General features: G+C 40.3%; 1 protein-coding gene across 1 annotated transcript; it reads left to right on the top strand.

Moving 5' to 3' along the window:
• The first annotated feature begins 650 nt into the window (after positions 1 to 650).
• On the top strand, positions 651 to 14,757 carry LOC109528279 (DNA (cytosine-5)-methyltransferase 3B-like). The gene is made up of 18 exons (XM_019890660.1): positions 651 to 730; positions 1,872 to 2,037; positions 3,058 to 3,120; positions 4,982 to 5,114; positions 5,151 to 5,170; positions 5,296 to 5,664; positions 6,005 to 6,049; positions 6,152 to 6,231; positions 7,669 to 7,781; positions 7,853 to 8,036; positions 8,837 to 8,921; positions 9,509 to 9,654; positions 10,346 to 10,436; positions 10,529 to 10,677; positions 10,750 to 10,835; positions 12,340 to 12,409; positions 12,812 to 12,933; positions 13,092 to 14,757. The coding sequence occupies exons 1-18, from the start codon at positions 728 to 730 to the stop codon at positions 13,291 to 13,293; spliced, it is 2,127 nt and encodes a 708-aa protein (XP_019746219.1). The 5' UTR covers positions 651 to 727; the 3' UTR covers positions 13,294 to 14,757.
• The last annotated feature ends 469 nt before the right edge of the window (positions 14,758 to 15,226 follow it).

Raw genomic sequence — 15,226 nt, 5'->3', positions numbered from 1 at the left:
TACAGTTTTCTATGGGTCGGTCAAGGAAGAAAATGCATATATAGAAAAATACAATTTTGGCAAATGATAAGAAGGTTATCACATGCTCAAAAGGGGATATGAGAAAGTATAAACTTATCCAGAGTTCCACTTATCCTTACTTCAAATCCTACTTTTCCTGAATTGAGTGGGGACGTGACTTGCTTGATTTTTGCTCCAGAAACTTGTTTGAAACTTAAATGGTCGGACTTCAGACTTTACTTATCTGGCACATGATGTTTACAAGATGATCAGTCACAACATGGATTATTTTATGTGGGATACATATTTGACATAGAAAACTGTGTTCGTCCATTCTTGTGACTTAGACAAAGATCAGATCATATTTTGCACCCAAATTATGCAGAAAGATACAAGTAATTCCAAAGGGTTCTCATACGTTTTTATTACAACTAGCATGTAAACATACGGTTAGCTACTCCACAGCTAGCCGCTGTGGGCGTTCTCGCAAGTTTTTGGTGACGTAGTACCGTCAATTTTTGCACAACATCGCCGACCTTAAAGTCTGAATAGTGTTTTTATTCGTTACATTTTAAACGACCCCAAAAATATTTTTTTCGTGGGAATTATGAAATTGGGGGGGGGGGGGTAGGGGCTGGGTGGGGGTCATTGTTTAAGGGGAAGTGGCCCCGAGGTCCCTCAGTTTTGCGCTGGTTTAAATGTCCAGTACACGCAGAGGGAAGTCGCCATGGTGAGTCCACCAACGTGCTTTTTGTTAATATTTGTTCAACCTTGACTTACCACAGTGTATTCAATGCACTACAAAACAGAAGTTTAGGTAAATTAACCTAATACTCGCACATTCCCAATTGGTTTTGAGTTGCGTAACTGAATAACTTTTTGCCGAAGATAAACGTTCACGTGAATGGGATTAACTTCATTTAGTTGAGTGATTTGTACTATTGTCCACAATTTTACTTCACCTACTACAAATTAGGATTGATGGTCGAGATGATTACGAACGTCGGTGCCACATTTCGTTATGAAGATTACGAACGTCGGTGCCACATTTCGTTATGAAGCATCTCGTGTGTTAGTTATCCACCTTGTTTTGCGGTATTGTTTGGATCGATAGTCTTTCATTGGATTGCTTTTCGCCATGTTGCCTTTTGGTGTGGACATCAACGGTCAGCTGACTTGAGTTCGGTTTGAATACTTCACATTGTTCGTAAACGCGAATTTAATCTGACTCCAAATCAGTTTAGAGTAAATGCGCGAATCTCATTGATTCTATTGGTTATGTTGCTTCCCGCGCCAATGTGATTGGTCAAGAAACCACCACTTTCGGTCGTCGACTCCGAAGAATGTATCTTACGTCTGCCTGCGTTAAACGATTGTAATAATCCGATAATAATGCCATTTTCTTGATTTATTTGATCTATTGTATTTATTACGTATTTTGAAGTCCGTTTTTGGAACCAACATTGAAATTCGCGCATAGTCTATTCCTGCGTTGGCTGCTAACTATCCCGTGATGCATTGCGGTTGGTGGTTAATGGTGCCAAATACAAAAATCCTCCTTGTCCTTAGACATTAGCGAGCGAGTCAGCTTGCTCAAGTTAACGTCCCCACACGAAACAAAAAGACTTTATTGAATTCTTTATCTGTCTTTCTGCGGTACCTTGACATTATGTCCTCAGGGGTTTGTCCCACACCAAAAGCTTTGAGAATATTTAAGGAAATATACTGTACTCAATATAATAACAAACAATAAATCTGCAGTTTAGTGAGAATGGACAAATAAAAGAAAGGATAGGGCCCCTCTTATCACTGCTTTTAATTCTATGTTTTCCTGTTTGAAGGTTCTTAATTCTATGTATTCCTGTTTGAAGGTTCTCACGGGTACCTGGGCTCTGTCAGACAATCGAGAAGAAGAGCCATCCAAAACATTACCTCCAGCACATGAACTGCTGGTCAAGACCAAACAAAAACAGGATGAAGATGTTATATGGGACTTGTGTGATTCAGATTCCTCAGGCTACACAGACCATTCATCTGGTGGGACACTATTCAAGGGGTGTTGGGGCCACACTGGAAAGCAAACAAATAATTATGCTACCTGGAAAAAGTACCGGTAATAGTTTTGACATCAAGTCAAATTTGAGGGGGTGGGGGGGGACGAGTTGGAATCTTACCAAATAATAATTATACATTTTAATATTGAATGATTAATATTTTTTTCTGGGTAAAATATGACCAGTTTTGTAATATAATGACTCTCTTGAAAAATATAATAGAAATCTTTTTTTTAATATGAGATTAATGTAGTAATCAAAGGACTTTATTCAGATAAAACATAACTTTACCGCAATAATGATACTTTCTGGGAAAAAATAATCAGTATATTATAACTTTTCTTGAAAAGTACAGCTTTAGCCAAATAATAAGATTTTTTTTCTAGACAATTACTGTATGACAGATTTTGTATTAGGAAGCACTTTTTTTCTAGAATCTTTCTTCATGAAAGATTGAGACATTCGAGAAAAAAAATCACGCTTTAATCTTGTAATTGCCATTTTTCAGAAAACATAAAATTTTAGTCTTTGGGGACTATGATTTTTTTGGGGGGGGTGGCTTAACATGTGGCTTTCGTCTCTTCCTCTACAAAATGATTTTAATCTTGTAATTTTAAGACAATTCTTGAGAAAACTACTTCTTAAATCTTGTTATATTAAGACTTTTTCTGGAGAAATGTGACTCATTTTGCAGTAGTAAACCTTTTTCGATCGAAAAAATACATCTTTATTGTGCAATATCAAGACATTCTAGAAAAATGAGAAATGACTTTAGTCTGATAAAATAAAGATGTTTTTTCCCAAAAAAGTAACTTTTATCTTTTAAGATAAGATGTAGAAAACTTTCCCATTATTCATTTTTTCAGATTTTTTTTGCCTTAATATATTGTGTCTTTTTCTCATAGTACGTTTTTTTTTTCTTTCCAGTGTGGCACTAGAACTCCATTGCAATAATCAAACTAACTTGGCCCTATGTTCATTTTTGCCTTATTTGTTTTTTTAGATGTGATTGACGTCACAGACATGGTCACACAATTTCGGATTGGGGAACGTTTCCAGGCAAAAAGTAAGACCTAGTATTTCCACATCCATTCATTCCGTCATGGTTGTTTTGCATAGTTGAGTTGAGTTTTCATGCAAATAAGCCCCTGCTCACCACGCCCGTACAGACGACTTGCACAAATGCTTTTGTTACTACGTCGTTAATTTCATAGACGAGCAGAGGCCGGTGGGAGGGAGGGCTGCATTGGCATAGGAGCGGTCACAGCCAACAAACGATGAAAGCAGCTCCTTTCATTGTTTTATTTCACCAAAATTAAATGTATCTAGATGTCTTTATTCAGATATCATAAATCAAGTTTTCACTAGCAGGTGAAATGATGCTGTCAATATCTTGTACTTTAGCTCCCGGTATTTTCGATATTCAGTTGATTTATCACAGTTTCTGCTGCAGTAATTTATATATATTTTCTTTTTTATTAAGGAATTGCAAATACCCTAAACCAGAGGTCCCCAACCACCAGTCCACGTACTGGTACCGGGCAAGACCAAGATCTCTTTTTTTTGTTTTGTTTTTTGTTTTTGCTGAGCATCAGTCAAATACACCACCCAACCCGTCGATTACCTTTGAAAGGGCAATATAAAAAGGGCCTGGAGATTATATGATCGAGATTCATGATATTATACGACCAGCAGCGAGCTGTGAATATATTTACGCCATCAGACGTTGCAGAAATGTGTTCGACTAATCTGAGTCGCCATTCTAACATTGGTTTGCAAGTTGAAATAAACAGAATCCACCAATACATGAAAGAAGAAAAGCAGTACACAGAAAGTCAGAGTAACAAATTGACAAAACGTACATCTAAATGTGCGGGTGGTGTGCGGCCATTACTTCCAAAGATGAAGCTATTTTGTCAAAAGAGTTCCTCCCCTGGCAGTATCTCAAATACGACGTGGAGGGGAGGAAGCTGTTGTGCATGGCATGTCGTCAAAAACAAGACAATACTAGAAACCTGTTGAGTTGTTTGAACAACTAGCACCCAAGTGATCAAGTGGACAGCACGAAATTGCGAGCAGAGTTTGCACAACCTGATCACGTAAACATTAGAAGTTTAGTCAAAATAACTAGCCGGCAACCACCGGATGAAAGTAGCATTCCATCATGTCATCTAGTTTACTGTTTTATTTTATCCTCCATTTGTTGTTCTATTGAATAAAACTGTTTGAAAGGCGGTGGCCCGGTGTTCCAGTGGTTAGCGCGTCAACCTCACAGTGCAGAGGTACTGTGTTCAATTCCAGCTCCGGCCTCCCTGTGTGGAGTTTGCATGTTCTCCCCAGGTCTGTGTGGGTTTTTTCCGGGTACTCCGGTTTCCTCTCACATTCCCAAAAAAAAACATGCATGGCAGGCTGATTGAACACTCTAAATTATCCCTAGGTGTGAGTGTGAGCGCGGATGGTTGTTCGTCTCTGTGTGCCCTGCGATTGGCTGGCAACCGATTCAGGGTGTCCCCCGCCTACTGCCCGAAGTTAGCTGGGATAGGCTCCAGCACCCCCCGCGACCCCTGTGAGGATAAGCGGAACGGAAAATGAATGAATGTTTGAAAGGAATGTGAAAAATTTGAATGTTCAATTACTCTATAATTTTCTTTGTTGTCAGCACCAGTGCTTTAAAACTGACAATTTAAAAGCAATGATAAAAAAGTGGTGCTGGGAACAGCATGTACTTGTCTTAACTGGTCCATGACTCAAAAAAGGTTGGGGACCCCTGCCCTAATCCATTTTGGATATAGCTGAACAGAACAGTCCAAATATTTTAAAAAGGTCTATACAAAGAATGACAATGTCACATTTACATCCTCTTGAACAGAAATGGCGAAACATCATCAAATGTCATGAGTAGTATTGCAGCTCATGTGTATTTGCAGTTGTTCCAGCTTCAAATGGATCTCCGGCAGAGTTAATCTACGTGCTGAGCAGTGATGATGAGAAAGATGATGATGTTGATGACATCAACATGTCCGACGCTGCGGCCTGTAAGAATGGTGCAAGCAGACATTTGTCTCTTATCTTTTCCTAATATTTCGCCCAAAACAGACTATGCGAACTTCAGAACTGTAAGGCAGATAGATGCGCTCACCTCTCATTCAACGTGTTATCTGCAATTGAAAAGTCACTTGTACTTAAACAATCAATGGGCAAGTTATTTTTACCAAGTGCTGTCATGTTGCTTCTCATGAAGGTGTGATCAAATCAGAAGTCATCGAAAAAGTAATAAATAAGAAACTTATAAAGAGAGAGACCAGCATCTCCACCAGTACACTGTCACAGACCCCGCGGAGCATCGCCAAGCGGAAACGCAAGAAACACAGCCCCAGGAAAAGATCCACAACTGATTCAGGAGACTGGGGGAAGGAGGACAAAGACGAGTGTGAGAAAGGCAGAGGTGGGCGGAAGCGGTCGAAGGATGTTAACATTCCGCTGGGCATGGCATTGGACGTCAACAACTCACCTGACCATACGCACAAGAGGAAGTCATTAACTAGAGTGTACAATAAGATCATCCCATCCAACAGCGTTACCTACACTCAGCCCGACCAGACACGCCGAGGTGAGATTGGTTTCATTCACAGTACAAATTACAAATTACTTGTTCAATGTGAACCTATACTTTTTTAAACAATATTTTTATTAAAAAACAGTTTGACTATTTTTAATATGATATTAGAAATTGTTTTTTAATTTCATTTCATGAGCTAGAATTTTTTTAAAAAATGTGATTATTTAATTGTGTAATTAATTGTATATTTACTGGATTATCAAGTAAAATAGCTCTAATAAGACTATAAAATTAAGGGGTGCCCCACTTTTGATGCATTTTAAGTTTAGTGATTTAGTGTTTCTTGCCGTCTCATTTACACGTTGCTAAAAAAAAATCTTTGTGTGTGCAGAGGAGATGATTACGAGGATTGTGGACATGAAACTAGACATTGAAGGTTTGTGTGTTCGATCAAGAAAAGCATCCCAAAATCCCATCAACAATCTGGTATCCTTTTCAGCACCATGCATTGAAATGAAGTTTGTCATTGCATCCACAGGGTTCTGTCTGTGTTGCGGGAGTGACAACGTGGAGATCTTCCACCCGCTCTTCAAAGGAGGTCTCTGCTTGAGGTGCAAAGTAAGAGGGCTCACCCAGCCTAGTTGCCAAATAATGGGACAAGAAACTCTATGTGGGGGCAGTTGTTATGTACAGTATTTTTGTCCATCATAGACCAAGTCAGATAGCAACACTTGGCTGAGCCATCTGACTCAGGGCGAGAGGCAGGGTAGACTCTGTACTGGTCACCAGCCACCGTCAGGGCACTTACCGTATTGGCCAGATTTTAAATGATTTACCATGAAGACAATCCTGATCCTTAGTCAAAGGCTGCGTCAGACCCTTCTGGACACCATCACTCAAAAACGCAAAAGACATAAAAATACGTCATGGGTAGGTGGCCACAGTGGTTTTTCAAGCCATATTTATACATCACGGGGAATAAAAGAGTTAAAATCAGAGCTTGGACTGGCACCCAAAAACCCGGTACCCCAATTGTGTTGGCTACAGTGATTGAATTCCGATTGGTTTTGAAACTTCCATTTCGAACTACGGAAAAAGTGTTTCTTAAAGTGGCTTACCTTAATGTAAAGGTGGTAGTAATGCACCAAAAGTATTTACCAACCATCAAAAGAAAGTAGGGGAAGAAATGTCGTAAGCAGTTGGCAAATACCTTTTGTGCAGTCCCACTCCCTTCACGTTAGGTAAGCCATTTTAAACTAAAATGAAAAACATTTCCATTGTTAAAAACAAAAGTTTCAAATCCAACCGGAATGCCTTTGCTGCCATCATTACGATTAGGTAACAGGGATTTTGGGTGCCAGTCCAACTTTTACTCTTTCTGGTCTCTTTTTTTGTCAAATAAATTTTGCCCCCAGAATGTGACTTAAAGCCCAGTGTGAGATTTTTTCTTCTTCATGATGCATTTTTTTCGCGGTACGTTGGACGACTGGTGAACACGTCCGCCTTACAGGGCAGAGGTGCAGGGTTCGATTCCGGCTCTGGCTTTCCTGCGTGGAGTTTGCATGTTCTCCCTATGCCTGTGTGGGTTTTCTCCGGGTACTCCAGTTTCCTCCCACATTCCAAAACATTCATGGCAGGTTAATGGAACACTCTAAATTGTCCCTTGGTGTGAGTGTGAGCACAGATGGTTTTTCATCTATGTGTGCCCTGCGACTGGCTGGCAACCAGTTCAGGATAAACCCCGCCTACTGCCCGATGACAGTAGGCTCCACCCTGAGCCTTGTGAGGATAAGTGAATTAGAAAATAGATGGATGGATAGTGTAACTACTCCAGAGCGTCTTATAGTTGGAAAAATAAGGTATCTGCGACCAAGCATTACCGTTCACATTGACACACACATACAATTTCGTCTTCAATTAAGTTAATGTGGGATGAAAAACAAACAAAAGCACGGTACGAATATAAAAACAGAAAGCTTTAGCTGAGATTTAATTCCTAAACTCAGAAGAATCTGCACCCTTTCTCCTTCACAATCTCACAATGCTTTGCTGCAGGACAACTTCACAGAGACCTTGTATCGCTACGACGAAGACGGCTATCAGTCCTACTGCACCATCTGCTGCTACGGCCTGGAGGTCATTCTGTGCGGGAATAGCGGCTGCTGCAGGTCCGTTTGCGCGTTTTCTTTTGCCGCCCTTCAAGACCATTCACCAACAACTATTTTGCCTCTTGTCCAAGATCTTACTGCAATGACTGCCTCAACATCCTGGTGGGCCGCGGGACCTTTGACTCGCTCAAGCATGTGGACCCGTGGATCTGCTATATGTGTCAGGACCACCGAACTCACCGTGCCCTCCTTCCCAGAGAGGACTGGAGCATTCGCGTCCAGCAGTTCTTTGCCAACAACAGCGCCATGGAGTTTGTGAGTATTGGCATGACATCCTTTGTCCCATTTTTTTGTCACTAATTATTGCATCCAAAGGTTTCCAGAGCATAATTTGCAGTCGACATGCACATTGACATGGTTCCTACTTGGAATGTGTATGTCAGGCTGGTGATGATGTACCTCTGCGTTTCAAAGTATCAGCATTTGCCTGTCTAGTTTTAAATTGCCCTCTATTGCACTGTACCAAATCCGTGCGCTCCTGTGCGTAGTAGTCGCATAATTAACCCTTCCGCGGCTGCACATTTTTCTGAAATTTTTAATCCAGATAATCAGTGCTCTACTGCATCAGTTGAAGAACTTTGCAATGGCTTTAATTCTGTCTGCAAACATTTGCTGGACTGTGAAGCTCCCATAAAAACCAGACTGCGCAAACTTGAATCTGAGCCTTGATTGGATGATGCCATGCGCGCTGGCGCCCAGAAACCTGACCATCCTCCGATCCCTCCACTGGCTCCCCCTGTGCACACACTTTTATATAGATTTTACAATTATTTTGTTTGCTTTTTACTAAACTAATGCTGCAAGGTGATATGTATGATAAATATGATGTAATTATGCTCCAATCGAAGTGTATAGAACATATAATTTGATGTAAATATGCTGCACTTGAGGTGTCCAGAGAATTAATTATGATGAAAATATTCAGTATTTCAGATACCGGGTACATTAAATATGATACAATACAATACAATTAAATATGCTTGGGAATTAAGGAATGATAAAGTGCAGTATTCAAAACATTTTTCCATTTTGTCATCTGTCATCTCTCACTATAGGAGCCCCACCGCGTTTACCCGTCCATCCCCACTAACCTACGAAGACCCATCCGAGTTCTCTCACTTTTCGACGGCATTGCAACAGGTCAGCACATCCACACACGTTCTAAAACCATGTCAATTTTATTCAGTATCAGATATGTGTTAGTCTATCTTTTGAACATGTGTCACTATCTGAGGTGATTACGTCTCAAATGTGAGTATGTTTCAGAATTGGGTCTTGAGTGTGACAAGTATCAGGCATGACCATGTTTCATCATCAGTTGTGAGCATCTTTCGGGATCAGAGTTGATTATTTTTCAACATCAGTTGTAAATATGCTTCATTATCAGGTGTAAGCATGTTTCATTATCAGACCTGAACATGTTTCAGTATAGTATGTGAATATGTTTCAGGTGTGAATGACAAGTGATAGTTGGTAATAGTAATGAGTGCAACAACAGTTCTAAATAATACAGTAAATAGCTTGTCAACAAGCTTACATTTTGTAAATGTTGGTTTGAACATGTTAACTGGTTCACACCTGATATTGACACATTCACACCATGTTCGCACTTTCACCTTTGCTGTTTACGCCTGTTTACGTGCTCAGTGTGCAGTGTTCAGACCAAGTGGGAACACCGCTGAATTGCGAGTTGCCCAGTATCTTAACATGGACTCGTCCTGTCGCAGGATACCAGGTGTTGAAGGACCTCGGCTTTAAGATCCACACGTATGTCGCCTCAGAGATTTGTGAGGATTCCATCGCAGTTGGGCTCATCAACCACGATGGGAAGATCGTCCACGTTGGTGACACCCGTTGCATCGACAAGAAACTTGTACGAGCGCACACACACACACACACACACACACACACACACACACACACACACACACACACACACACACACACACACACACACACACACGTACGCACATACACTTAGCCCACTTTGGTTGAAGTGTCATTGCTTCCACTTAACTTGAAAGTATCCCTACCCATGTCATTAGCAGAGGATGAGTCTAAAATCAGGGGTGACAGAGGCTGCAGAAAAATTAAAGGATCCAAGGACCACTTGGAAATCACATGACTTCTGATTTTTGAAACACTCTAAAATTGATCAGGAAATGTGAACAGGAGCGAGAATAGTCAGCAGCATTGTATTTACCATGAAAATAAATACAGATGAAAATGAAATGAACACCATCATAATGATGTATGAACAGAATACTGCTGGTACACCACGCTATATGCATAATGTGTACGACAGTACATACTGGCAACAGAAGTGAATGCGAATAACAGTCCACAGCAACTACATATACACAAACAATGCTATAAACAATAAAAGCATCAAATTGGATTCACTGCGATTGGTTCAGGGTGTCCCCCCCGCCTACTGCCCAAAGACAGCTGGGATAGGCTCCAGCATCCCCCTCGAGCCTAGTGAGGATAAGCGAATCGGAAAATGAATGAATGAAAAAAAATTGGATTCAGTTACATCCAAATCCACTTTTTTTCCTTTCTAGGTGGAGAAATTGGGTCCTTTTGACTTGCTGATTGGTGGAAGCCCCTGTAACGACCTTTCCATCGTAAACCCCATCAGAAAAGGACTCTACGGTCTGTTGATTAAGAGGCCAGAGTTATTGATGATTTCTTTCGGAGATGAACAAGATCACAGGCATCTGAACTGCCTGCATTTCCTTTCTTAGAGGGTTCAGGCAGGCTCTTCTTCGACTTCTACCGCATCCTGCAGCTGCTTAAGCCCAAAGAAGAAGACCACCAGCCGTTCTTCTGGCTCTTTGAGAATGTCGTCTTCATGAACATGCATGACAAAGTCAACATCTGCCGCTTCCTCGAGGTTCCTCTTCCCACCCCGTCATCCATTCTCCCTCCCTTCATAATGGCTCAGTGACACTCTCTTGATTGACAGTGCAACCCGGTTCTGGTGGATGCCGTTAAAGTGAGCCCAGCCCACAGAGCGCGTTACTTCTGGGGGAACATTCCGGGGATGAGCAGGTATCTAACATGACTCACATACTCGCGCTGAGGAAACATATTGATAATCTCATTATCCTAAAGAGTTCATTTTTAATCTTGTAGTATGCTTGTAATATGACATCTTTCTTTGCAACCAATCATCCCCCACCTTAAATTTTATTATTGGGGGAAAAAAGACAAGTTTATTCTTATTTCTTTTCAAAAACATCCATCCAACCATTTTATAATCTGCTGATCCTCACAAGGGTCGCGGGTGTGCTGGATCCTATCCCAGCTGTCTTTGGGGAGAGGCGGAGTACACCCTGAACTGGTAGCCAGCCAATCGCAGGTCACATATCGACAAGCGTCCACTTACACTCACAATTACACCGAAGAACAATGTAAAGTGATAAATCAACTTCCGGGCATGTGTTTGGAATGTGGGAGGAAGCCAGAGTACCCAGAGAAAACCCACAGAGGCTTGGAGAGAATATGCAAACTCCACACAGGAAGGCCGGAGCCCGGAATTGAACCTCAGACCTCTGTACTGAGGCGGACGTGCTAACCAGTTGTCCACTGTGCTGCATAATCTTAATAATAATAATGACAGTAATAATACAACTTGTTGAAAAAAATACAACTTTAATTTTGTAGTATTACAACTTTTTTCTTCAAAACATACATTTGAGTCTCGTTATGCTTTATTCTAAAAACTTTACGAGCTTTATAGAGCGAGCTAGACAATGCTCTAAAAACAGATAGATTCAAACAACATTTTGATCATCTCATAATATTGCAACTTTTGTTTTTTTTTTTGTTTTTTCTACCGAAAATTTAAGCTTTTGCATTATTACCACTTTCCAACTTTTTGAGAAAAGTATATGAATTTATTTTATGAGGAAACTACATTCTATTCTTATATTGTGAAACTTATGTTTTGAATCAATTCAATGTAAATCTTATAATATTACAACTTTGCCATGATTTTTTAATGTTAAAATGCAGCTTAATTTTGTGTTGGTACAATTTATTTCATTGAAAAAACAATTTTAATCTAATTTTTGACATTTAAAAAAAATAGATCCAACATAATGTAATAATGCAAGTTTTTCCTTGAAAAATACAAATATTGCAACTTGTTTTCTTTTGAGGGGAATCTCTTTTTTTTTCCTGTAATATGAATTTCCTTCTGGAAAAATATGACTCTGCCCGTGTACTATTACAATGGGTTTTCTTGAAAAATACAACTTTATTCTCATAATATGATGACACTCAACTAGGAAAAATAGGACTTTCCAATTATCTTTATAGAACCCAATTTGTCTGCTCTGAAAAAAAATAATTTTAAAATCAGAATACTCTGATTTTTGTTTGATAAAATATTTGACTTCCTATAAGAAAACGTTACTCTCATATAGCATTTTTGAAAAGAATAGTTGGATTGAGGATGTGTGCAATCCACGACCCCTGGAAGACCATCAGAACATTTATACGTATAATTACATCTTTTGTCATTGCATTTGAGTGGTGTTTTGTCTCCCAGGCCCATTGCAGCATCTCAGAGTGACAAGTTGAGCCTGCAAGACTGTTTGGAGATTGGCAGGGAAGCCAGGGTCAGTGACTCCACACACCATGCTTTATTGGGCGGCTTTATTGCTCCGTTGTCTCATCAGTCACAGTGACTCAAACATTTGTTGAAAATATTGTAGATGACTGACACATGTCAGAGTTGGGAGTAAGCCACCTATGTTAACTCATACAACCTAGCACAGTGATAAATTCCTCTTTGCACAACAGCCTCTTAGCACTTAATGTCGGTACTTGCATGAGTTAGCTGTACTAACATTATAACAATTCACATTTGATCACGGTCCCACACCGGTCTTGTATTGTCTATTAGTTTGTTTTCTCAATGAAATGCATAACGAACATGAAGTGTAGTTCATGCTTGACCAACTATGGGTTAGCTAGAGCGCCAAGTTAACTGAGCTGTTGTTTTTTGGGTCCCCTCGCAGGTCACCAAAGTGAGAACCATCACCACCAATCCAAACTCACTGAAGCAGGGCAAAAATGTCTCGCTACTTCCAGTACTCTACCAAAGCAAAGAAGACAACCTTTGGATTACCGAACTTGAAAAGTACAAACTGTGTGTGTGTCTGTGTGTGTGTGTGTGTGTGTGTGTCTGTGTGTCTGTGTGCGTGCGTGTGCGCGCGTGCGTGTGCTTGTAAAAATTGGGTGAATAAATGTATGCAGGCATCATTCTGACTAAAGTTTTCACCTGTGACCCATTGTCAGGATCTTTGGCTTTCCCAAACATTACACCGATGTGAGGAACATGAACCGGCAGCAGAGGCAGAAGGTGCTGGGCAAGGCTTGGAGTGTTCCCGTCATCCGGCACCTCTTTGCCCCACTCAAGGACTACTTTGCCTGCGAGGAGCTCTCCCCCTCCAGCATGCCCAGCCCAGGCACCGCCACATCCGTCCCTCTACTGATGTAGCAGCTCGGCTAGGAAGAGAATGTTTCTTTAAAAAAAAAGAAAAAGGGAATCATGTTGATTTTTTAAAGTATTCTTTCCTGCAGTTTTGTCAGTTTACAAATGTATATTTATATATACCGGTACATAAAACTGCGACAACTATTCCAAATATGTGAACCCTTTGGAACAGCTTGGATATCTGCATAAATTAGTCATAAAACTTCATCTGATTTTCATCTATGTCACAAAAATGGGCCGTCAAAACTTTCTTAAACTAATGGCACACAAACAACTGTGTCTATGTTTTTACTGAACAAAATGTGTATGCAATGTAAACATGACAGTACAGGGTGGAAAAAATATATGAACCCTGATTTTTTTCAAGCGCTAATCGGATTCAGGAGTCAGTCGACCTCGACTCCATTTAATGGGACAAGATTCATGGAAGTGTTGGTAAAAGCCATCGGCCTTTTAAAAACAGACTCGCTAATTTTTATTTTTTCCTGTGTGATTACAAAAAAAATGTTTGAGATAACTCCTGCTGAAGAAGGTTCAACCAGTTATTAAAGCCAAAGGTTCACTTTCTTTTTCTTACAGCTGTATACAGCTCCAAAAATATGTTCACTCTTTAACTGCCCACTAATCACATTTTGCTTACTAAATGTGTTTTCATTTATGCCTTTTATATTTTCTTAAATTCAGTGCGATTTGCTTTAATTTAACTCATTAGAGTTATTTATATCAATTAACACTAAATCTGTGAGAAATATCGGATTAATGGCCAGTCAAAGCATAAATACATTTTTGGGACACCCTGTCCATTGTGTTCTGTAATATATTGAAGATGTGGCCTGCTCTAACTAATGCCACACTAAGGATTAGATGTGTTTACTAAACATACCAAGTAAATGTTAACTGTGCAGGGTGGAAAAGTTTGGTAAACCTTTGGATTTGTTGATTGTTTGACCATCCTTGGGCAGGAATAACCTCAACCAAGCATTTTCTATAGTTGCAGATCAGAGCTGCACATTGATCAAGAGGAATTCTGGACCATTCCTCTTATTAAAATATTTCAAATCAGAAATTTTCTTGGAATGTTGGATCATGCCACAGAATCTCAATTGTGTTAAGGTCAGGACTATGGATGGGCAACTCCAGTCGGTGGATTTTCTTCTTTTCTAAGACATTTGATTGTGGATTTATTTTCATCACCTACCTTTGTTAAAATCAATGTATTTTTCCACATGTACCGGTAATCATCCGTCAGCATGTCGTGTTGCACCTCAAACCTATAGTTTGCATTTAAAGTATTTGACGTTAGGAAACCATGAATGTAGAGTTGTTTTCTTTTGTTGTTTTTAACGTGCTTTATTTTTCATTTTGTTTTGGTCGCAAAAACATACATATGTTTTGTATGTCCACCCAAAGATTGTACAAAAGCCCCAAATCAAACATTGAAATGCAAAATAAATGGCATTCTGTATTTTTTTTTTTTTAATTTGGGATAATTTATGTGTGGGCGCCTGGTGATCCACTGGTTAGCGTGTCGACCTCATAGTGCAGAGGTACTGGGTTCAATTCCAGCTCCGTCCTCCCTGTGTGGAGTTTGCATGATCTCCCCGGGCCTGTGTGGGTTTTTCTCCGGGTACTCCGGTTTCCTCCCACATTCTGAAAACATGCATGGCAGACTGATTGAACACTCTAAATTGTCCCTCGGTGTGAGTGTGAGCGGGGATGGTTGTTTGTCTCTGTGTGCGCTGTGATTGGCTGGCAACCGGTTCAGGGTGTCCTCCGCCTACTGCCCGAAGACAGCTGGGACGGGCTCCAGCACCACCCCCGCGACCCTTGTGAGGATAAAGCAGCTCAGAAAATGGATGGATGGATAATTTACGTGTGTGGATGTCAATTCTAGATTTATCCGTGTGTGTGTGTGTGTGTGTGTGTGTGTGTGTGT

Source organism: Hippocampus comes, unplaced genomic scaffold (genome assembly GCF_001891065.2).
Source record: "Hippocampus comes isolate QL1 unplaced genomic scaffold, H_comes_QL1_v1.1 scaffold174, whole genome shotgun sequence".
In the NCBI taxonomy this organism is placed as follows: domain Eukaryota; kingdom Metazoa; phylum Chordata; class Actinopteri; order Syngnathiformes; family Syngnathidae; genus Hippocampus; species Hippocampus comes.
Note: the sequence above shows the minus strand (reverse complement) of the source record. Positions and strands in the feature narration are given on the sequence as shown.

What these genes read in the sequence shown, in the direction of transcription:
- LOC109528279 (XM_019890660.1), top strand. An exon ending in ACTATGCGAACTTCAGAACT is followed by an intron (nt 5,171 to 5,295) that starts GTAAGGCAGATA and finishes CTTCTCATGAAG; the next exon opens with GTGTGATCAAATCAGAAGTC. An exon ending in AGATTGGCAGGGAAGCCAGG is followed by an intron (nt 12,410 to 12,811) that starts GTCAGTGACTCC and finishes GTCCCCTCGCAG; the next exon opens with GTCACCAAAGTGAGAACCAT.